A 25,277-nucleotide genomic window follows, 5' to 3' on the forward strand; every position below is an offset into this window, starting at 1 on the left:
CAAGTGGTTCAAATCGCATGCTCCGCTTCTGCAGGCTCGGGGTTTCACAGGTTCGGATCCTGGGCGGGGGGGACATGGCACCGCTCATCAGGCCATGTTGAGGCAGCATCCCACATAGCACAACCAGAGGCACTCACAGCTGGAATAGGCAACTATGTACTAGGAAGCTTTGGGGAGAAGAAGAAAAAGAAAAAAAAAAGAAAGAAATCCTTCCTATTAAAAAAGAATACACCACATTAACTACAACTTTTTTGTTAACTGTGTAACTTTAGACAATTCACTTTAAGCTGCTGAGCTCATCTTATCTGTAGAATGAAGCAATAAATTAAGCCATTCTATCTTTTTTAATTAAAATTATGAAATGCCCTTAAATTGATAAGTATGTGAAAGTACAGTATTTTCACTATCAGTTCTACATAATGCTTACAGCTTTCATTCATTCACTAAATGTAAATGCTTTATAATCTAATTTTTTTACAGGTAAGACTGTGAAAATATATATTTAGAGTATTATGATAATTTGTAAGGATGTTTCAAATGTATTTTAGCATGGCATTTAAATATCTTTATGTTTGACAAAAAACTAATAGGAAGATACTGGATTGATCCAAATCTTGGATGCCCTTCGGATGCCATTGAGGTTTTCTGCAATTTCAGTGCTGGTGGTCAGACATGTTTATCTCCTGTTTCTGTGACAAAGGTATGTAATGAATTTTAGACTTTATGTTGGTACTTGCCCAATATCCATGAACAATGATTTTTAAAATTCTGTCACTTTAAATAATTACTAATTTTATGAATGGAAGCAAGATATCATTCTCTACCATATATAAGAAAGAAATTTTTTGTTTTTTAAAAATAATCCTAGTAAATCTTGACATTTTGATTATGTGTTTTTGTGATTGGCTTATCTTGACTTACTTTACTGGTTATGCTTTTTAAATTCCTTTGAAAATGTGGAACTTATGTTTTTGTGCATGCACATCCATTAGAAAATCCCCAAACAGGGGGCCAGCCCAGTGGTGCAGCAGTTAAGTTCACACATTCCACTTCGGCAGCCTGGGGTTCACCCATTTGGCTCCTGGTTGCAGACCTACATACCGCTTGGCAAGCCATGCTGTGGCAGGCATCCCACATATAAGATAGAGGAAGATGGGGATGGATGTTAGCTCAGGGCCAGTCTTCCTCAGCAAAAAGAGGAAGATTGGCAGCAGATGTTAGCTCAGGGCTAATATTCCTCAAAAAGAAAGAAAGAAAGAAAATCCCAAAACACCTGTAGTGTTTGTAATCAGGAATTAGTTACCTAAAGTTTTACTAAAAGTGACATCATCATTAAAGGAGGATTTTTGCCACAAAGCTTCCTATTTTTGGTGATTGAGCACAAAATAACCTCCCTTAAACATCCACTGAATATTATTTAAAACTTCTTTCAAGTACAATTCTATAAACCAAATGCTTAGAATAAATGAAAGATAGTTTGGTATAATACTGGGTGTTCTAACAAGCATTTATAAAACCTAAAGCTTAGTTCTACCCGCAACACATACTGAAGAAATCAAAACTGCGTTTCTTTTTTTTCTGGTTAAACCAGCTTGGTATTACCCAGAACTTACTTCTCTTTGACGAAGAACTGATATACAAGCCTATTGTGTGCTGTATCCCTCATAAAAGGGCGGCAGCTAAAATGTTCCTTCGGTCTCTCTAGCTGCTTACTGTTAGACCGCACTCTCCTCCTAAAATATCCCCCTTCGCTCACTAAGGTGTTTCCCTGCTTCATCTCAATGGGCATGCACCATTGTTACCCCCAAAGCAGAGGAGGGCAGGACGCTTCCATTCCTAGGGAATCCGTGTACCCCTGAGGAAGAGTAGCATGATAGTCCTACTTCCAAAAAAGCCACATCATCCTCCCCACTCCCCGGGATTTGGCCCAGGATTTTTATTTGGATTACTATGGAAGAAAGGTGGGGAGCGGTGTGCACAGGAGATAGGAGTGGTGAAGGAGCTGCACTCCAGTTCTTTCCTTAACTGAATCAATTCTCCCGTTTCTCCTATTCATAAACTCAACCTGAGGAAGACTGGGCAGGCAGTGGAGAGAACGGTAGACTCGGCATCAGGGACCAGGGTTCTAGTCTCTGTCCCTCTACTAACCTGAGAAATGCTCCTGTGAGCCACCAGAGAGCCAACTCTGTGCCAGGCTCTGTACTAGGTGAATGACACCTGGCACCTCACATCCTCAGAACAACCTGTCATGTCGCTTCCATACCTGGCTTTACCAACAAAGAAACTAAAGCTCAGAAAGGTTGAATGTTTTATAAGTTTGCGGTTCTCATCTGCAAAATGAGGAATTTGAACTATTTAAACTCTAATGATCCTAATGATGGTCCTTCTGTGTTTTCATCCTAGGCCCTTCCTTTGCCTTTCCTTTCTTTTCCTGGGGCTTTACTTTTTTTGTTGTCATTTCTTTCCTTCTTTCTTTTTTTCCTTTTTTGTTACCTCATAACTGATATTTTTCTAATTTTATGTTTGTAGATTAGTATAAATTCCACAGCAGGAAGCATTTCTGTGCACTTATGACCATACCCCCACTTGAATAATGCTAAAATAATAATAATAATAATGATGTCTAAAGCTATAGAAAAATCTACTCTCTTGTCCAAGCCTGGAAAATGTGCAGTCAGACCTCCTTGCTCCAATTTTGCCCTATGTATCGCTTTATTAGTTAATTGTTCATGCATTCATTCATCCGATAAACATTTATTGATGATTCACTGTATGACTGGAACTGCATTAAGGGCTGGCAACACAACGAGTAAGATTCTCTCCTTGTCTTTAAAGGCTCTCATAGTTAAAATGACTCAACTGAGTTATTATTATAACTTGTAACTTATCTTTGGAAACTCAAAAAAAACTCTTCAAATGAAAGTATAGACAGAATTTCAGGGTTTTATGAAAAAAATTATTAAAGCATTAATCAATAACAAGTTATTAATGCAGATAACTGAAAATTGTCTTCATTTTCTGGTCATGTCTAGTAGCCTAGTGGCATGCTGAAGCCACTCATACTGGCTCAGGAGAGCCTATTGTTAACATCTCCTTCCAACTCCATGTTCAATGACACCATCTTGATAGCCTGAAATCAGCCATGGTGGGAATATTTATACCAAGGAAATCAGAAAAATGCTATAAATTAGGGATTTTTCCCCCCACCCAACCCCTGTAAGAGCCAGTGGTTAAGCATTACCAGCACACCACTGACCAGCACTTAGATGCCGAGAAGAGCAGCTTTCTCAAGGCTGCCTTCCAAGGGCTTTCCTCAAGTTTCCCCAAACTATTAGTTTCTCAGTTGCCACATCTTGTAATCTGCATGTTGTTTCTATGACATCAGTTGGAGTTTGGAGTTGGGAAAGTCCAGATGAACTTCCTTCATTTACTGAGCTCAGAAGCCACCCACATCGTCACCATTCACTGTCTAAACGCTCCAGTGTGGACGGGTGCTCAGACAAGTGGCTCAGGATTGCCTGTTGGTTTCAAGGGATGGAATGGCCAGATTTTTAAAGAAAACACTCTACTTGAACCTAAAGTGCTTTCAGATGACTGCAAGGTAAGAGAATGACGCTTTTAGAATTGTTCAATATAACTAACTTAAAATTGATAAAGCTATAAAATTAAAATAATGAGATTAAGACTTTAATTGCAAACTGCAGATACAGAAAAGTAGTAAGTTTTCATGTACCTGATTTTTCAGGTACCATACATTTTCCAGAATCTGTCATTTGCTTGTATCATAACTTATCAACTTTTGTCACACCCATTGGTCGTTCGTGGATTTTTGTATGTGCAACAGGTGTTAATACGTAAATTTAATTTTTATTCCCCATATGAAATAATTAAATCACACCTGGATAGATAGATGGATGGATAGATAGACAGGTAGGTAAGTAGGTAGATAGATAGATAGATAGATAGGTAGGTAGGTAGGTAGATAGAGATGGCATGTAAATAGATTTCTTTCGTGTATTTTCACCGCTGTGATGCTACAGCTCATTCCTTCGTGTAAGACAGGTTATAGAGGCAAGTCAGTTTTATTTCATTTTGTCAGTCCCCATACCTGATACCAAATGTAGGCATAATTGCAGACTGACAGCTCCTACCAATCAATAATTGAAGTGTATCCCATTTTTTCAATTAAAATTAATAATGAATGTTATGAAAAATCTGTAATTATAAAACATTGTGTTATAGAGCAGGGCTGGCAAACTACAGTCCACAGACTAAACCCAGCCCATCACTCATTTTTGTAAGTAAATGTTATTGGAACACAGCCACACTCATTTGTTTACTTACTCTCTATGGCTGCTATCACACTCCAATGGCAGAGTTAAGTAAATGTGACAGAGACTGTATGGCCTGCAAAACCTAAAGCATTTGATATCTAGCCCTTTACAGAAGAGCTTGCGAACACCTGTTACAGAGAAGAGAGTTGTCCACTTTACACACGTATCATTGATGACTTTTTTTTTTTTTGAGGAAGATTTGCCCTGAGCTAATTGCTGCCAATCCTCCTCTTTTTGCTGAGGAAGACTGGCCCTGAGCTAACATCGTGCCCATCTTCCTCTACTTTATATGTGGGACGCCTGCCACAGTATGGCTTGCCAAGTGGTGCCATGTCCGCACCCGGGATCCAAACTGACAAACCCCAGGCCACCAAGAAGCGGAACGTGCGCACTTAACCGCTGTGCCACCAGGCCAATCCCTCATTGATGACTTTAAATAGCTTCATTTCCTGGTCTTGTATACTACGAAGCCCGTGATTTTACATCTCTTACCATTTCCAGGGTACTCTACTTTTTCATAACATTTCATTTCCAGACAGTACTTGGGTATTTGAAAAATCATACACAAATGGTCAGAAGTATGTGGCTCATTCTCTGTAAGCAAAGAGATCAATATTACCAACAAATTCATTTAGTTTTTACAGTTTTGTCCAGAAACTTTCAATAACTCACTACTGTCTCTGAGACACAATTGAAACTTATCAGCTCTAAGTCAACACTTAGAACAGCCACACCTCAACCTGCCTTTCTAGCTTGGGCTCACCAGCTATCTACCCTAAACTGAGGCCTGATCTATTCATAAGAAGAAGAAGAAGATCAACAACAATTCCTATTACTAGTTTTTGGGGGCTTATTATATGGCAGATGCCATGTATTCATGTATTAGTGTATTTAATTATAACAGCTTTGTCAAGAAGTTGTTATCAGTCTCATTTCATAGTCAAGAAACTGAAGGCACAGAAAGGTTAGGTAACTTGCTCAAGGTCATGCAGCTAATTAGTGGAGGAACAAGAAATCAACCTCAGCTGTGTACAACTCCAAAGCCCATGCCACACTATACTGCTAGACTTTTAACTGAAATCTCATTTAATCCTCACAAGCCTGTGAGGTAGCTTTTTATTATTCCCACTTTATATGTGAGGAGAATGGTGGTACCTGGATTTCTGTCAATATCTGTTCCAGGCCAAAACCGTGCACTTAAACCCCATGCTAGGCTTATTTTCACAACCACCATCTGCTTTTCCAACTTTTTTTTTTTTTTTTAAAGATTTTATTTTTCCTTTTTCTCCCCAAAGCCCCCCGGTACATAGTTGTATATTCTTCGTTGTGGGTCCTTCTAGTTGTGGCATGTGGGATGCTGCCTCAGCATGGTCTGATGAGCAGTGCCATGTCTGCGCCCAGGATTCGAACCAACGAAACACTGGGCCGCCTGCAGCGGAGCACACGAACTTAACCACTCGGCCACGGGGCCAGCCCCTCCAACTTTTTTTTTTAATGCATGTCATTCCCTTTCTCTGAAATGCCCTTCTCTACCCCTCTAATCAAGTGGAAATTTTAGGCATACTTTAACACCCATCTTAAATTTTGAATTCATGAAGCTTTTCCTGACTACTCCAGTTGGAACTGAGAATTTAGCACTCCTTGTCTACATTATTTATACTGCGCTTACCATATATGGTCTTGTATTGTAGCATTTATTTATGTTTCTCCTCTCTCCTGCTAGATTTATAAGCTGCTAGAATTCAGAAGCCAGAACTAATTTATTCATCTTTATATTTCCAAAACACTGTAAGAAAATAGAGGATTACATCTTATTCAACTGTGACACATGTACTTAGTGTTCAATAAATATTGCTTGAAAGACTTACTGAGTTAGTCCAACAGTGTCTTACACACAGAACCCCAGTTCTAGCTACCACACCGAGCTTATGACTTTAGTCATTTATCTTCGCTTAGCTTCAATGGCCTTAGCTTAAAATGGAATTTATAGCTTAAATAATCTCTATAAACTTTCTTCAAATTTTAAAGTTTATAACATGATAATTCTGTGAATGAGTGAGTGAATAAACTCCTGAATAAAAAGTTTTACAAATCTAGTCAATTGTTTCTCTATTTTGTCTTGTTGAATCTTAATCACAGGATATTTTATGATATGTTTCTGTTCCATATAGAATTTATCAGAAGTAAAAGAGATACAGTAATAAGAGAAAAAGAAAGGCCTAGAAGGAAGAGAGGAAAGAAACTATATAAACAGTAACCACAAAATGGAAAAAAAGAAACCTAAAAGATGTTTCAACATAGTTTTCATTTACTTCTGACCGAAGTGATTCTGGTTACTTCCTGCCTAACGTACAGAGAGATTGAGACAGCTCATTCCCTTTCATCCAAGAAAAATGCCCAACCTGAAGAATCAGTCCCAAACAAAGGAATACAGAGCAGATGTTAGGGACAGTTCAGCCTTTTAATTCGTATCAGGTGCAATGATTCACAGGCAACAAAAGCAGAAGCCTAGCTTTAGCCTCCGAAACTGAAAAGTCAGAGCACACAATGGCATTTAGAGAAAGGAATAAACCCGTGTTTTCAATTACTCATAGTAATTGTTACCATTCTTTGAGCACTTACTCTCTGCCACACATTGTTCTAGGCACTTTCTATTCATTATCTCTAATCCTTAAAATAAATCTACGTTGTCTATGAAGGGCATTGTCTGCTGAGAATGGCGGCTACTGAAACGTTTACATATTTAAAGGATTTTGTTCTTATTTTACAGATTCAAGATGGCAGCTGGCATAAGGCAAAATTCCTTTTTCACACCCAGGACCCTAATCAACTTCCAGTAATCGAAGTTCAAAAACTTCCCCATCTCAAAACAAAACGGAAGTTCTACATTGAAAGCAGTGCTGTATGCTTTCTCTAAAGTCTCTGAATTAGGTCAGAATTCATGCTGTTGGCCAGGTAATTGCTGCAGAGGGGAAAATATAGACAGAAAGATACTATCATTATGAAATGCATGCAATAAAGCATTGGCTAAGTCTTAAAGAATCTCAGGAAGAAAAGACTTCCTCCTAAGAAGGAGAAAAGGCATTTTTTTAAAGGACTTTAATTGATAAAGTATTTAATTCTTTTAAAAATTATATTGATCTGAGCTTTCTTAGATAACTCCCTAGAAGTGAAAATTTATAAACAAAGAATTCTTCAGGGTATCGTATATTTTTTGACTGTCTCAGAGCAAAGTACCCATTAGACAGCTGGAGATGCAGAGCACTATGGAGCAATACTGGCTAATGCTCCCAAATGTGCATGCTTCTGTCTAAAAATTACAAGCCACAGTCTAATATGTCTTACTTTCCCAAATACTAAGCTGTATTCAGGTCCCCATTGGGCATATACATCTTAGCTGGTGGTACACTACCTCTTATGTGTTGCCTTTTTGTGTTGCTTGGTGCTTTTTCTAAAACAAGGTGCTTGTGGCTTTTGTAAACTATTTTATTTCCTTTTTTGTCTTTGTCATTCTTTAAGAGTGTATGTACTGGTTACATCAAGATATGTTTTGGTTGTTGGTACTTATTTTAACTTGTTTGCTCACATACTTAATAACAAGTAAAATATTATTTATGTGAAGTTCTTGTTTTATTTTAAAATTCTCTTTGTGGATATGGAATCAAAGCCAGCACATTATAACCTGTGCTTATGCACAAGAGAATTGGGAGGTTTCTTTTGTTTTTTATTTTTTAAATTGTTGTAAAAAATATCATAGGCCAGCTACATCCGGTAGTAGGTTTGGGTTAGAGTTTGGGGGTTGTGATATACGTACTATTTTTAAAATTCATGATCATCTGGAATGATACTTTGTGTATATATATTTTGTAAAGTTTTAATTCAGCAAATTTTTTGAAGTTGCTGCTGTTTTAAATTATAAAAACTTTATATTTCTGCTTCATAGAAATTACATGTTTTTGTAATATTCATTGATTTTCTTTCACTGTTCTTAAATTTAATGTGTTACAACTTTAAGGAATTCAATTTACCAGTCTTTAAAGCAACATTCAAGAAAACATCAGTCTTTGCCATTTAATATAGGCTCAGCCAGTTCAGACGTTCCTTGTTGTCAGAGAAATGTTAGTTCAGTATTAAAAGAAAGAGATTATACCTTTTGGTATATAAAAAATCTTGTATAGCCATTCTAAATATACCTTTAGCCACAGCAAACAGCACTTACCTATCTATAATAAAAAGGTGCTTTAAATCTTTTTTTGGTAGTATTTGTTTTTCTTCTTTTGTTACCATATCCTTTTATTATATATGGTAGCTCCTCTGGCAGAGCCCTCCGTACTATACACATATTTACATTATTATAAAGTATCTGTTGCATACCTATAGAAGGATTGTAGGACCTATTTCCTATTTGTACAAAATGATATCATGGCACAGAAATAAACTCTCTCATTTATGGTTAATTGATTTTCAACAAGGGTGCCAAGACCATTCAATGGGAAAAGGACAGCTTTTTCAACAAATGGTTCTTTGAAAATTGGATATCCACATGCAAAAGAATGAAGTTGTACCCTTACCTTACATATATACAAAAATTACCTCAAAATGGATCAAAGTCCTAAATGTAAGAGCTAAAACTATAAAACTCTTAGAAGAAAACACAGGAGAAAAGCTTCATGACATTGTATTTGGCAATGATTTCTTGGAGATGACACAAAAAGCACAGTCAATAAAAGAAAAACAGAAATAACATAAATTGGACTATATCAAAATTAAAAACCTCTGTGCATCAAAGAACACTATCAAGAGAGTGAAAATACATTACACAAAATGGGAGAAAATATTTATAAATCATATATCTGATAGGGGATAAATATCCAGAATATATAAAGAACTCCTATAACTCAAAAACGAAAACAAAACCAAAAGAACAATCCACCCAATTGAAAAATGGGCAAAGGACTTAACAGACCTTTCTCCAAAGAAGGTATACCAAATAGCCAACAAATGAAAAGATGCTCAATATCACTAGTCATTAAGAAAATGCAAATCAAAGCTGTAGTTAGATACACGTCACACACAGTAGGTTGGCTATTATCCAAAAAAGGGAAAATAACAATTGTTGGTGAGGATATGGAGCAATGAGAACCCTTTTATATTGCTGGTGGGAATGTAAAATGGTGCAGCCACTGTGGAAAATAGTTTGGCAGTTCCTTAAAAGTTAAACATAGAATTACCACATGATCCAGCAATTCTATTTTGCTGATGTACTCAAAAGAATTGAAAGAAGGAATTCAAACAGATATTTGTACACCAGTGTTCATAACAGTATTTTTCAGAATAGCCAAAAGGTGGAAACAACCCTAATGTGCGTCAGCAGATGAACTGGTAAGAAAATGTGGTATGTACATACAGTGAAATATTATTTGTCCTTAAAAAAGGAATTAAATTCTGATATAAGTTACAGCATTGATGTACCTTGAAAGCATTATGCTATGTGAAGAAAGCCAGACAAAAAAGGACAAATATTGTATGATTCCATTTATATGAAGTACCAAGAATAAACAAATTCACAGACAGAAAATACAGTAGAGCCTACCAGAGACTGGGTGAGGTGGGAATGGAGAATTATTTTTAGTGAATACAGAGTTTCTGTTTGGGATGATGACAGAGTTCTGGAGATGGATGGTAATGATGGTTGCACATCAATATGAATGTACTTAATGCACCTGAATTGTACACTTAAAATGATTAAAATGACCAATTTTATATTGTATATTTTACCACAATATTTAAAAATGGGGCTGTGGCAAAAATGCCTGATTTCCTGCTTGAGGAACATAGAAATGTTCTTTTAAGGAAGCACAGGATGTGGACCTGCCTGGTGGCACAGGAGTTAAGTTCACAAGTTCTGCGTTGGCGGCCCAGGGTTCGCTGGTTCAGATTCTGGGCGTGGACCTCTGCACTGCTTCTCCAGCCATGCTGTGGCAGGCATCCCACATATAAAATAGAGGAAGATGGGCATGGATGTTAGTTCTGGGTCAGTCTTCCTTAGCAAAAAGAGGAAGATTGGCAGCAGATGTTAGCTCAGGGCTAATCTTCCTCAATAAAAAAGAAGCAAGGGCCGAGCCGGTGGTGCAGCGGTTAAGTGCGCACATTTTGCTCTCGGTGGCCCAGGGGTTCACCAGTTTGGATCCCAGGTGTGGCCATGGCACCGCTTGGCAAAAAGCCATGCTGTGGTAGGTGTCCCACATATAAAGTAGAGGAAGATGAGCACGGATGTTACCTCAGGGCCAGGCTTCCTCAGCAAAAAGGGGAGGATTGGCAGTAGTTAGCTCAGGGCTAATCTTCCTCAAAAAAAAAAAAAAAAAAGCAGAGGATGATTCTAAATGAAAGAAACCATAGTTTATACTCTAGTTTCAATCTATGTGCTATATCTTGTATTCCCCCCAAAAAAACTTATTTCAGAGACAAATGTTTTTCCTAGATATAGTTTAAGAAATATATATAAAATAGACCTGAAACCACGAAACTTCTAGAAAAAAATATAGGCAGTATGCTCTTCGACATCAGTCTTAGCAGCATATCTTCAAGTACCATGTCTCACTGGGCAAGAGAAACAAAAGAAAAAATAAACAAATGGGATTACATCAAACTAAAAAGCTGCACAGCAAATGAAACCATCAACAAAATGAAAAGACAACCTAACAATTGGGAGAAGACATTTGCAAACCATATATCTGATAAGAGGTTAATATCCAAAATATATAAAGAATTCATACATCTCAACAACAAGAAAACTTAGAATCCAATTAAGAAAGGGGCAAAAGATCTGGACAGACATTTCTCTAAAGAAAATATACAGATGGCCAACAGGCACTTGAAAAGATGTTCAACATCATTAACTATCAGGAAAATGCAAATCAAATCTATAATGAGATATTACCTCGCTTCTGTCAGAATGGTTGTAATTAACAAGATAGGAAACAATGAGTGTTAGAAAGGATGTGGAAGGAACTCTCATACACTGGGGGTGGGAGTACAACCTGGTGCAGCCATTTAGGAAAACCGTATGAAGATTCCTCCAAAAATTAAGAGTAGAACTACCATACTATCCAGCCATTCCACTGCTGAATATTTATCCAAAGAACATGAAAACACGAATGCATAAAGATACACACACCACTATGTTCATTGCAGCATTACTCACAATAGCCAAGACTTGGAAGAAACCTAGGTGCCCATCAAGGGACCAATATCCATCCAAAGAAGATGTGGTATATGTACACAATGCAATACTACTCAGCCATAAGAAACGATGAAATCCGGCCATTTGTGACAACATGAGTGGACCTTGAGGGTATTATGGTAAGCTAAATAAGTCAGAAGGAGAAAGTCAAATACCATATGATCTCACTCATAAGTAGAAGATAAAAACAAGAACAATCACACAGAGACAGAGACTGCATTGGTGGTTACCAGAGGGGAAGGTGGGAGGTAGGAGGGCAAAAGGGGTGATTAGGCACATGTGTGTAGTGATGGATTGTAATTAGTCTTTGGGTGGTGAACATGATGTAATCTACACAAGAATTGAAATATAATGATGTGCACCCGAAAAAAGTCTATTTCCAAGTCTGCAATAACTTTAGCTTGAAATATAGATTATGTCATCAAGATCACCATAGATTTGTAAAGCAAAACTCAGAAACATTGAATGGCCCGTAAGTGCTTAAAAAAAAAGAACCACCATGCTAAGCATATTGTGTTTGCCTCCTGACTTGTATTCAATCCAGTTTCCTCATATTTCAAGCTGTCTTCAAAGCTGCTCATACATTCTCTGAACTGACTTGGAAAAAGAGAAAAAAAAATCATCTCAGAGTTGGCACTTGTGATTTCACACATGGGCTTTTCCATAAGAAATCAGGCATTCACTCATCTGTCCATTCAGTAAACACATACTAAACACTGGTCGCATCTCCATCCTCCAGCTCCTGCCAAGGGCGGCCGTCAGAAATGCATGTCTGATTCCCTTTCTTCTCTTCTTAAACCCTTCGATGACTCGCCATTGCCTACAGAATGAATTCAAACTTGAGCCTGACGTATAGGTCTTTCACTGACTGGCCCCAGCCTACGGTTCCAACAGCCCCTTTGTAATTTCTGGAATGAAACATGTGCCCTCACAACTCTGAGTTTTTCTGAGAAAAAAAAGAACACATTCTCATGATTAAAATTTTAAATGATAAAAAATAAATGGAATAAAAAATAAAAGTTCCTGTCCACTTTCCACCTCTGACCCCCAATTTCACCCCCCTTCCCACAGTAACCGCATGACAATTTAAGTTCTAGCTCTAGAAACTTCTTTAAAAATACACTTACATAGGGGCTGGCCCTGTGGCCGAGTGGGTTAAGTTCGCGCGCTCCGCTGCAGGCGGCCCAGTGTTTCGTCGGTTCGAATCCTGGGCGCGGACATGGCGCTGCTTGTCAGACCACGCTGAGGCAGCGTCCCACATGCCACAACTAGAGGAACCCACAACGAAGAATACACAACTATGTACCGGGGGGCTTTGGGGAGAAAAAGGAAAAAATAAAATCTTTAAAAAAAAAAAAAAAACACTTACATACATATATAGTGCATAAATAAATATATTGTTTTTATTTCAAAGATAAATGGGTTTATACTATATGTATTATATGCAAAATAACTGTTTTTACTTTCTGTCTTTGAGATCTTCCCATGTCTGTGCATCTGTATATCTAACTCATTCTTCTAAAGAACTAAATTGATTTCCATATAAAAATAAAATAAAATAGAACTACTTTACTATGTTTTGTATTCTGAAATATTCATTTTAAAGAAAATTTTAATCAACTTAACCATAGGCAGTATAGTATAGCGGTTAAGAGTACTCTGAGGATTAGCTGTGTGACTTTGAGTGTGTTATATCTTCTTCATTGCCTCAGTTTCTTCACTGTAAAATGGGGATAATAGAAGTAAAAATCTGTATTAGTTAGGGTTCTCCAGAGAAGCAGAACCAGTAGGAGATACAGATAGATAGATGATAGATATAAATAGAGATACATATCTTATATAACATACATATATTATTATATTAAAATATACATGATATATTGTGCATAATAAAAATATATTATACATAAATATATTGTAATACAGTAATCGTGTATTTTTATTATATATATTATATGGAGGTTCATTACGATGAATTGGCTCACACAATGATGGAAGCTGAGAAGTCAGGTCCCACATTCTGCTGTCTGCAAGCTGGAGACCAGGAAAGCTGCTGTAATTCACATAACTCCAGAGGCCTGAGAACCAGAGGAGCCAGTGGATTAAAACTCAGTCTGGGGACCAGAGAAGATGAGGTGTCCCGACTCCAGCAGGCAGACAGAAAGCAAAAAGTGGCCAACTGCTTCTCGCTCTGCCTTTTGTTCTCTTCAGGCCCTCAGTGGATTGGATGATGCTCACTCTCACGGAGGAGGACAATTTACTGAGTCCACAGGCTCAGATACTAATCTCCTCCAGGAATGCCCTCACAGACAGACACAGAAATAATCTGTTATCTGGGCCCATCGAATTGGCACACAAGATGAAACTTCACTCGGTTTTTGAGTGGATTCAGTAAATTAACATTGGAAAGGACTTAAAACTGTAACTGGCACAACACAACCACTCTGTAAACGTTAGCTTCTGCTATTGCCTTCATCATTCTCGTCATCATCGTCAACATCACTCGAGATTTAATAGTTCCATGATAAGCTTCCTGATAATTATCACCAAAAGAAGTTGTGGTGAATCCCTTATTAAAATTATTCATCTGTTTTAAAGCCATGCCATCCTCATAATTTGTTTCATTAGTATAGATATTTTATATTTTTATTATATACATTAAATATAAAGCCTTTCTAAAAATAAGGCACAACTGTAACTATATATAATTACAAAATGTTCCTTGCTTTTCTCCCCGTTTTTGTATATTAATGTAGAAATTACAATGGTCATTATAAGGTAAATATCACAAATCTTTCCTGTAATATAAAACTAGAGCAGAAGGAATATTGAACGTAGAGGTAGAAAACTTAAACTCAGTTCCAACCCAGCCAACTCATTATTTTTGGGTACTTGGTTAAGTCACTAATTCTCTGTTGCCTTTTCTATATTGGGCAATTTTCTGCCAGTTATGAGAGAGATGTGTTAAAATCTCCAACCATGATTGTGGATGTGCCTGTTTCTCCTTTTAGCTCCTATCTTTTTGCTTTATACATGTAATTAGTTTCATTCAGATTTAAAATTGTTATATCCAGTGGTGTACTGGTAAATGTTTAACAGCTAGCTCTCCAAGGGGTGAAAGGAAACAATCCCTAATTTGTAGCATTTTCCAATTTCCATGGTGTAACTACTCAGACTATGCCAATTTTAAGCTACCATTGTGATGTTACTGACCATGAAAATGGAAAGAGATGGACGCATTGGCTCTTGCAAGCTGGTCCACTTTGGCTCCTGCACTGATTATATTATCCCGTTAGATTGATTACTTTATCATTATGATGTGTGCCTTTTATCTCTGGTACTCTTTATTGCCTTCATGCCTTTTCATCTATTATTGGTATATTTATACTAGCTTTCTTTTTGTTAGTGTTTACAGGGTATATCTTTGTCCATCTTTTTATTTTTAAACTTCTGCATCCTTTTATTTAGCCATATCTCTTGTAGTCAGCATATAGTTGTATTTTTGTTTATTTTTAATCCACTTTGACAATTTTAGACTTTTAATTAGGGCATTTAGTCTGTTTACAGTTAATGTCATTACTGTTATATTTCCATTTAAATCTAGTATTTTACTGTTATGTTTTATTTGTCTCATCTCTAATTTTTTTCTTTTTTTCCTTCTTTCTTGCCTTCCTTTGGATTGGTAAAATATTTTTATTATTCCATTTTCCTTCTTTTAGCTTGTTAGTTATACATTTTTAAAAATTTTCTTAGTGGCTACCCTAAAGACAATAATAAGTATCCTTGACTTTGTAGAGACTTCATAAATTAGTACTTTTCCACTTTCCAGACAACTCAAGGATGTTATAAAACTTTCCTTCCACTTATCTCTCTGACATTTTGGGATGATATTGTTATGTATTTTTATTCTGCACAAATTTAGAATCCTACAGGATATTATTATTTCCTAATATTTTAAACTGACAGTATTTACTTAGTTTTATCCACCTATTTACACTTTCTGTTGCTTTTATTTCCTTCCTTCATTATAAAGCTTTCATCTGGGTTAATTTTCCTTCTGCTGCAGAACTTAAGTATTTCTTTAACAAATTCTCTCAGTTTTTTGTTTGTCTAAAAACTCTTTATTTTGTCTGTAGGACATTGTCACTGGGTATAGAATTCCAGATTGTCATTTATTTTCTCTTTAAAGAAATTGTTCTATTGTCCTATATCTTCCATTATTTTTGATGAAAAGTTAGCTGTCAATTTTGGTTTTACTCATTTGAAGGGTTTTTTGTTTGTTTGTTTGTTTGTTCACCTTTGGTTTTTAACAGTCTTACTACGATGTGCTTAGGGTAGTTTTCTGTGTAATTGTTTTCTAGGTATTCAAAGAGTTTCTTCAGTCTGTGATTTGATCTCTCTGGTAAGCTTTAGAAAACTTTTGGCCAGGGTTTCTTCAAATATTTCTACTGCTGTTTTTACTGTTCTCTCCTTCTGGGACTACAATTACACATATTTTAGACATATATACTGTGTCACATATATCTTTTATGCTCTTTATATTTATCATCCTTTTTCTCTTTATGTTTCAGTTTATATATCGTTTCATTGATTTGTCTTTTAGTTCACTAACCCTATTTTTGTTATGTCTAATCTGCTGTTAAATCCACCTTTGAGTCCTTAATTTTAGAAATTGTATTTTTCAATTCTAATGTGTTCACTTAATTTTTTGTAGATTCCATTTCCTTGGGGAAATCTTCCGTCTTGTCATTTATCACTTATTGAGCATATTAATCATTGTTGACTTAAAGTCCTTATCTGAGTACTCCAATATTTGCACATCCTAAGGTTTTTTAAATATTGTCTATTTTTAATTTTAGTTTCCAGTCATTTGGTCTTGTTTCCTGACATATATAACAATTTTTATTAAATGTCATACATCATGTCTGAAAACTTTCAGAAGGTCTAAATTAAAATAGCTCCTTCCTGAGAGAATTTAATTTCCATTTCGCAGGCAATTGGATTCAAGCAATGACTGCGATAGTTCAAAACTAGGCCTTAGGCCTTCTGAGAACTGTTCTAGTTCTTGTTTTCCATTACTTTTATGGGGTAGCCCTTAAGGTGTTTCACCTGAAAACTTATGGTTCAGGGACCTTATCCTCCTTTGTTGGTCCTGAACTCCAAGTTTCATTTCACTCTCCTCCCTACTCTCACACCCCATCAGTCTTGAAGACTGGCTAAACCTCTAGGACACTGTTTTTCTGTTCAGCATTTTCCCCCAGGGAAAAAAGTATTGAACAAGGTCCAATTCACTTCAGTATATTTCCTTCTTCCTTACTTATCATCTAGGCCTGGCTGCTTTGTATGATTATTGATGCTGTCAAACATCTAGTTTTTGTATTCATCCAGATTTTAGAGTTGTTCTTAGCAGCAGGTTTGGTCTGATATGAGCAATCCCAATATAGCTAGAAGCAGAAGTTTCCTTATCTATAAAAAGGGAGAAAAATTCCTGACCCTTATTCTCTTTTTTAATAGTTGCTGTAGGGATTACAGTAATAAGCTCTAATTTACCACATCTAATTATAGCTAATACTGAATTATTTCAAGTAAAATATGGGAAATTTACAGCAGTATACTTCCACTTAATCTCTTCATCCTTTGTGTTATTGTTGTCATATATAGTACATCTGTATATATTATAAATCCAACAATTTAAACATTTATATATTTTTTGAATTATGAGAATAAAATTTAATATATATAAATTTTTTTTCTGGAGATCCAAGTTACTATCTGGTATCATTCCCTGTTGTCTGAAGAATTTCCTTTACCATTTCTTGTAGTGTAGGTTGGCTGGTGATTAATTCTGTTTGTCTTTATTTCACATCTATTTTTGAAAGATATTTTCTCTAGATATAGAATTCTTAGTTCTATTTTTTTAGTGGTTTGGATGTGTCAATTTAATGTCTCTGGCCTCTATTGTTTGTGATGAGAAGCTAGCCATCATTCATATTGTTGTTCCCACATGTAATATGTCATCTTTCTCTTGCTTCTTTCAAGATTTCTCTTTTTCTTTGGCTTTCAGCAGTTTATCTACGACATGCCTAGGTATTTACTTTATAGCTATCCTCCCTGGGGTTTGTTGAGTTCAGGTCTAAAAGGCTCTATATCATCACAGTACAACATTTTTCACCTAATTTCTTGTGTTATGTTAATTCTCATACAGCAACAGCATGAATATCCAAACCAAAACGCTTATGCACATAGAGACAGGTAACCATAAGTCTAAAGTAAAATCCTTAAAAGCACAAATTACACTATAAAAATATTTTCTCATTGATGAAATGGTTTAGCACATTAAACTAAAGCCTAAAAGTCACAACAGTAAAAAAAATTCTACCACATTCACCGAAAATATGCTTTCTATAGAGGCAGAGTTACTGTAAAGCTAATAAGTTTAAGCCTTAGGGCCCTGAAGTGACCTTCAAAATGTCTTTGTTTAGGCATTTATGTTTGTAAAGTTTGCAGAATTACAATAATTTTTAGTTCTTCTTCATAAAGAGGACCTAAATTGTATGAGCCTCAGGACTCACAAAATCTGGATCTATCCCTGCTTCCTGCCTGGGATGAAACATGAATGTAGTTCTTTCAGTAGGAAGCAAAAAGGTTCTGTTGGTTTGCTTGTTTAATGACTTTGCAATAAACAAGGAAAGGGGATGCTGTTAGTGGCACAGAAATGACCTGAGCAACAGGAACATGGTGTTTGGCCCAGGCACTTTGGCAGATCTCATTTTCTGACCAAAATGTGTGAGTTTGATCCTTCCACACAAGATTAGCAGATTTTAAAGTTTCAAATATAAGTGTAAGCTAAGATGTCAGTACACAATGCCCTGCCCTATTAAAGCATACCTTTTCCCCATGACCTACATAGTAATTGGCTGTGATAGGTATGATGAAGGTGTCACTTCAGCCTGGGTACACAATTATGCAATCTGTTTGCTTTGGATTCTGAATCCTGGTGTACTCCAAAGCCACATTAGGAAAATGGCACCTCTATAGAGAAGAGCAAGTGGTGGAGAATCTGAGCTATCATCTTGGCTGGACCTAGCAGTGGAATTTTAGGACCGCACACAAGTACAAAAAATAACCTCAGTAACAATCCGTTAAGAATAATTTGATTTTACTGGATATCTAGTTCAGGACAAATTCAGAGTAGAAATTCAAGAAAACTTCTCAGTTGAAGCAAACACTGAAACCCCAGCTTTATGATAAGGAGATTCTTCACATAGGGATAAAGGTCTTCCTCAACTATTAGACAATAAAACTTTACTTGAACTTTATTAGTATTACACTCAATTTTTCTCACTTGAACATTTCCAATTTGTAAAACAGATTAAGCCATTTAATTACCAATACAAATGCCAAGATACTATATAAAACATTCACTGTTAAAATAATGTTTATTTGTTCCCAGATATTTCCTACATAACTCAATATGCCATAGAAAAATATTATGTTTTATTATGTATTATGTATTTTAAAAATATATAATATTTTTCTGTCTCTTCCTACGATGAAAAAATAGAAAACTTTGTACAGAACTTAATAGTAGACACATATAAGATTTTGGTGTAATAGTTGGAAGTGAGAAATTAAAACAATTGGAATTTACTTAGTTTAATTTCATAACCAAGTAAAATTCTAGCTAGTGGGACTTGCTGCTTTCAGATTTCAGGTGTTAAAAGTATAATAATAAATTTTTTCTAGAATTTTTTTCAGAAAATTCTTCTCTAAAATCATTTTAGAAATCTGTTTCACATACTTCTCTGTAGCAAATAGTTTGCCTTCTGTATTAGGTCCTGGATTCCTCTAATAGCAATGACTCAATTGTTGGATCCTTCTAAAGGCTCATCAGTTATGATTGAAACTCCTGAATCATGATTTATTTGTTTGATCTGAATCACGCTTTTGCCAATAACAGATCTAGCCAATTCTTTGGAAGCAGTTGCTTGTGTTGTAATACTAGGCCCATCCAAAGCACAGGATGCCATGCTCCCTGCTAAAGAAGAATCACACCCAGAACCAACCTGTGGTTTCTTCCCCGACCTCTTATTTCTGTGTCCCAACCTCAGAACCCAAGCCCAGGAAACGAGTCTGGCTCCTGATCACCTATAGGATGAAAAAATGTAAGCTTCTCAGCAAGGCCTCCAAGGCCTTGGTGACGAGGCCTCTGATGACCTGTCTACCATCTCTCCCTCCTTTCTCATCAGAATGGATACACTCCAGCCATACCTAACTTATCTGATGTTCCCTGAACAGACTACACTTTTTCTGGAAAGCTCTCCTGCCTTGTCTCCCTGGCCCACTCCTACTCATTCTTCAAGTTAGCTCCTCGGGAAACCTTTCCTATGCTGCTTCCTCTTTAGGTCACGTTCTACAGGCTACACTTGCTTCACTGTGCTGTTATTGCTCTTCACATGTTTGTCTCCCTTCACTAAACTGTGATCTCCCGGAAGGCAGAGTGTTCATTTTAATGTTTATAATCTCACGAAATAGCACAGTGCATGATGCAAGTAGGTGCTCAAGTCCTTCCTGTCTTCATGTTTTATTGTGTTTTGTAAAGTAAACACTGTGCTCTGAGTTGGCAATTCAAATAGAGCAAAAAAGGCAAGGTCCCTGTGTTCAATGAGCTTACTATCTGGGAGAGAAACAGATATTAATGAAATGATAATATTCATGAATGTATAATTACGACGTGAAATAAGTGCTCTGAAAGAAACACACATACACAAAAACTCTGACCTAGGCTGGAGCAGAGGAAGGAGGAGTGGCTAAGGAATGCCTCCCTAGGGAAGTAGTGCTTACTTGCCATCTGAAGGATGAGTAATCAGAGATGAGACTGAAGAGAAGATATGGGCCAGAAATAAGGGGTTTTGCAAGGCTACAAGAAGGATTTCGTTTTTTATCCTACAAGAAACAATTAGGCATTGAAAGTTTTTAAGGAGGTGACTGGTATTTTCAGACATGTGATTTGCAAAAATGCTTGGTCTGTAATTTGGAGAATGAATTGAAGAGACAAATATTTATTGACTGAATTAACAAATTTATAAGTGAACTAATATGCTTAGCTAATTCTTGAGTATTCGCTCAATTATGTTAACCACATCTAATAGAAATTTGAATTGTTTTTCTCCCCAAATCCCCCCCGTACATAGTTGTATATTTTAGTTGTGGGTCCTTCTAGTTGTGGCATGTGGGACGCCGCCTCAACATGGCCTAATGAGCGGTGCCATGTCCACGCACAGGATCCGAACCCTGGGCCGCTGAAGTGGAGCGTGTGAACCCAACCACTCAGCCATGGGGCTGGCCCCAGAAATTTGAATTTTAATAACATCTTCTAGTGTAGCACTGTCCAATAGAGATATAATATGAGCCACATCTGTAATTTTAAATTTTCTAGTAGCCACATTAAAAACGCTATAAGAAACAGGTGAAATTAATTTTAATATATTATACATAACCTAATATACCTAAAATACTATCATTTCAACAAGTAATCAATATAAAATATTATTAATGAGATACTTTACACTCTCTTTTTTTGCACTACATCCTTGAAATCCAGTGTATATTTTATACTTACATCACATCTCAATTTGGATAAGCACTTTTCAAGCGCTCGATATCCACTGTGGCTATTGGCTACTGTATTGGACAGTGCAGTTGTAATGCTTTCATCCAGTGGTTCCCGAACCTGACTGTACATCAGAAGTATACACAGAGACACTCATTAAAATGATTTCCCAGCAGCTCTCTCCATTTTGATCAAGTGCCCCTAAGAAAAGGCCCAGAAATCTGTTTCTGATCAAGTACACCAAGTGATGCTGATGCAACAGTCCGTGGACAAGCTGACAGGAATTACTGCATTGCCTCAAAGTTCTGAATATAATGAATCTTGGCATACTGGGAAAATTTGAGCAATGTCATGGGAAGCGCAGTAGGAACGATATTTGGCACACACTTCAAATCATTTCAGAAATTCATTACCATCACTATTTCTAAAAAGTTCAATCTGGTGAATTCTAGTTCCTGAAAAGATAGCAAACTAACAAAACTATTGCCTCCTGGAGTCCCCAACTCTAATCCTGAAGATGCCATGTAAGTGAGAGGGTGGTGATGGATCTTGGAGCCTAACTGAGAAACTCTGAGAACTCTCTGGGAGATTAAAGGTAATTGGGTCCCACTGTGGTGGAGAAAGGAAAGCCTGCAGTCAAAGAGGAACACTGATGGAGTTCAGGGGTGGAATAGAGGGCTAGAATCTCTGATTATGCCCTTTTCTACCCATATTACCCTGGGTGGATCATGGCCTGCCCTAACTCAAAGTGGGCATGGAAATAGCAGGGCCAGCCCAGCAGCTTCCCAAGGAGGCAGAATAACATCTGGGAGGCTGATAACTGTGTGTACAGTTTGGCTTGGAACAGTTCTCCTCTTCTCTTTCTTCCATCCTGGGGTCTAGGTAATACTACAGAATACAGTAGCTCTTGAAAAAGGGACGGCAAATGCAGGGGTCCTGGGAGGTGACTGGAGGGCCTTGTTCTCCTCAGGGAAAGGCAGACTGGGAGTAGTGGAGCCCAGTTTGTAACACCAGAGGCTTTCTGTGGTAAGGCTCATCCACTCTCCCCTTCACCTGCCCCCCTCAAAAAAGAAAAAAATCACCAGAAGAATCACAGTCCAAGTCTCAGACTTTTGATCCTCCCTTTCAATATGAATTACAGCTAATGTTGCTGATGCTCCCAAGGGAATATGAGGTCACGGGGGAAAATGTTACAACATCTGAGGAGTACAATTCCATAAAAGAAATATTTTTCAGAAAACTGGACAATTTGTACTAGAGGAGCAGAATTAATGGACCAAAAAAGAAGGAAAGTGAGAAATTTTAAATGAGTAAGAGAAATACCTCCAAAGAGACAAGGGAGAATATTAGCAACATGAGGCAATAATAAGCTGGAAATACAGGCTATGAAAAATATAGTGATTGAAGTGAACTTAGTGGATGGGTTGACTAACAGATTGCATAGCATCAAATGACAAATTAGTAAGGTAGAAATTAGTTGGGGAACTCTCCCAGAAAGTATCTGGAAGCAATAAAGAGATGGGAAACATAAAAGTTAAAGAATATGGAGAGAACCCTGATAACAAAACCTGATGGCATTACAAGAAAAAAGAGCTATAGATAAATACCCCTCATAAGCATACATGAAAATTCCTAAACAAAATATTAGCTAATTAGGCCCAGCTATATATATGTAATATATAATAAATGATTTTAGTAAGTTTTCAAGACACAAATTCGATATACAAATGTCAATTGTATTTCTATATCCTAGCAATGAAAAACACAAAAATGAAATTAAATAATTCCTTTCAAAATCATATCAAAAAAGAATAATATACTTAGGAATAAATTTAGCAAAAGACCTACAAAAACTTGTACACTAAAAACTCCAAAGCGTTTTTAAGTGAAATAAAAGACAATCTAAATAAATGAGTGACATTCATTATCATGGATTGTAAGACATACTGTTGTTAAGACGCCAATTCTTTCCAAATTATTCTATATATTCCACACAATCCCTGTCAAAATCCCAGCAAGCTCTTTTGTAGAAATTGATAAACTGATCCTAAAATTTATATGTATATGCAAAGGACCTAGAACAGCCAAGACAATTTTGAAATAGAAGAGCAAATTAGGAGGATTCACATTACCTGGTGTTAAAACTTACTATAAAGTTATGGTAATCAAGGGACTGTGGTATTGGTGTAAACATAGGCATATAGATCAATGAAAGAGAATAGAAAGTCCAGAAATAAGTCCTTATATTTGTGGTCACTTGATTTTTGACAAAATGTCAAGGCAATTCAAGGGGGAAGGATAATCTTTTCAACAATTGGTGCTTGGACAATGATACATCCATATGCAAAAAAAGAACTCAAATCCTTATTTTACCCTATAAACAAACAAAAAACTCAAAATGGATCATAGACCAAAATGTAAGAGCTAAAACTATAATACTAGAAAACATAGGAGAAAATCTTTGGGGCCATGGGCTAGACAAAAATTTAGTGGTGGGACACAAAAAGTACAATTCATTTGATAAATTGCACTTCATTGAAATGTAAAACTTTTGCTCTTTAAAAGACATAATTAGGAAAATGAAAACAAGCCACAGATTGGGAGAAAATATTTGAAAACCATACAACTACTTGGTACTAATTATGTATTGGTGTGGAACAACTGCCCCAAAACTTAGCTGTTTAAAACAACAAATATTTATTATCTCACACAATTTTAGTATGAAGAATCTGGGTGCAGCTATTGGCCAGAGCTGCAGTCATGTCAAGACTTGTTACATGTACAATGTTCCAAGTACAGTTCCATGGCTGTTAACAGGTGTCAGTTCCTTGCTGATAGATGGCCAGTGTACTAGTTTGCTAGGGCTGCTATAAGAGAATATCATAGACTGAGAGGCTAAAGCAACAGAAATTTATCTTCTAACAGTTCTGCAGCCTGGAAGTCCAAGATCAAAGTGTCGGCAGGTTTGCTTTCTTCTGAGGCCTCTCACATTGGCTTGTAGGTGATTGCCTTCTTGCTGTGTCTTCACATGGTCTTTTCTCTGGGTGCATACATCCCTGGTGTCTCTTTTTGTGTCCAAATTTCTTCTTCCTATAACTACATCCATCATATTGGATTAGGGCCTACTCAAGTGGCCTCCTTTTAATTTAATCCCCTCTTTAAAGGTCTATCTCCAAATACAGCCACATTTGGAGGTAGTAGGGACTATGGCTTCATTATAAGAATTTGGGGGAACACAGTTCGGCCTATAACAGCCAGAGACTTCAGCTCCCTGCTACATGGGCCTCTCTGTAGTGCCACTGACAACATGGCAACTTGCACCCCCCAGAGTGAGTGATCTAGGAGAGAGGGTAAGAAAACAATTGCCTGAGACAGAAACCACAGCCTTTTTCAAACCTAATCTTGGGAGTAACATAATATTACTTCTGCTGTGTGCTATCGGTAACAGAGACCAATCTTGGGATAATTTTGGAAGGTTCTACATATTGGTACGAATACAGAGGGTGGGGATCATTGGGGAATATTTTGATAGCTGTCTACCAAAGATTTTTATCTATAATATATGAATAACTGCTACAATTTGATAATAAAAAGACAACTCAATTAAAAATAGGTAAAAGATTTGAATAAACATTTCACTAATGAAGATATACAAATAGCCAGTAAGCACATGAAAAGATGCTCAACATCATTAAACATAAGGAAATGCAAAGTAAATTCACAAGACACTATTATATACCCATAATCAAACAGACTGACAATACAGGCATACCTCGTTTTATTGCACTTCACTCTATCGCACTTCACAGATGATTGCATTTTTTACAAATTGAAGATTTGTGGCAACCCTGGGCCAAGCAAGTCTATTGGCACCATTTTTCCAACAGCATTTGCTCACTTCATGTCTTTCTGTCACCTTTTGGTAATTCTCGAAATATTTACAACTTTTTCATTATTATTATATTTGTTACAGTCATCTGCGATCAGTGATCTTTGATTTTACTATTGTAATTGTTTCGGGGCACCACAAACCGCTCCCATTAAGACAGCAAGCTTAATTGATAAACGTTGTGTGTGTTCTGACTGC

The 25,277-nt window shown here is 36.7% G+C and overlaps 1 protein-coding gene across 18 annotated transcripts in view; it reads left to right on the top strand.

The window, feature by feature from the left end:
- COL24A1 (collagen type XXIV alpha 1 chain) overlaps positions 1-8,585 on the top strand; it is a 349,220-nt gene extending 340,635 nt beyond the window's left edge. For all 18 annotated transcript variants that reach the window (XR_011438845.1, XR_011438846.1, XM_023641737.2 and 15 more), the window contains 3 exons: positions 591-700; positions 3,386-3,601; positions 7,105-8,585. Coding sequence is in view for 16 of the 18 variants with exons in the window: in XM_023641737.2 (XP_023497505.1) it covers positions 591-700; positions 3,386-3,601; positions 7,105-7,251 (473 nt within the window). In the remaining 2 variants the exon portion in view is untranslated. The remainder of the gene's footprint in view (positions 1-590; positions 701-3,385; positions 3,602-7,104) is intronic.
- The last annotated feature ends 16,692 nt before the right edge of the window (positions 8,586-25,277 follow it).

This window comes from Equus caballus, chromosome 5, assembly GCF_041296265.1.
Source record: "Equus caballus isolate H_3958 breed thoroughbred chromosome 5, TB-T2T, whole genome shotgun sequence".
Classification (NCBI taxonomy): Eukaryota; Metazoa; Chordata; class Mammalia; order Perissodactyla; family Equidae; genus Equus; species Equus caballus.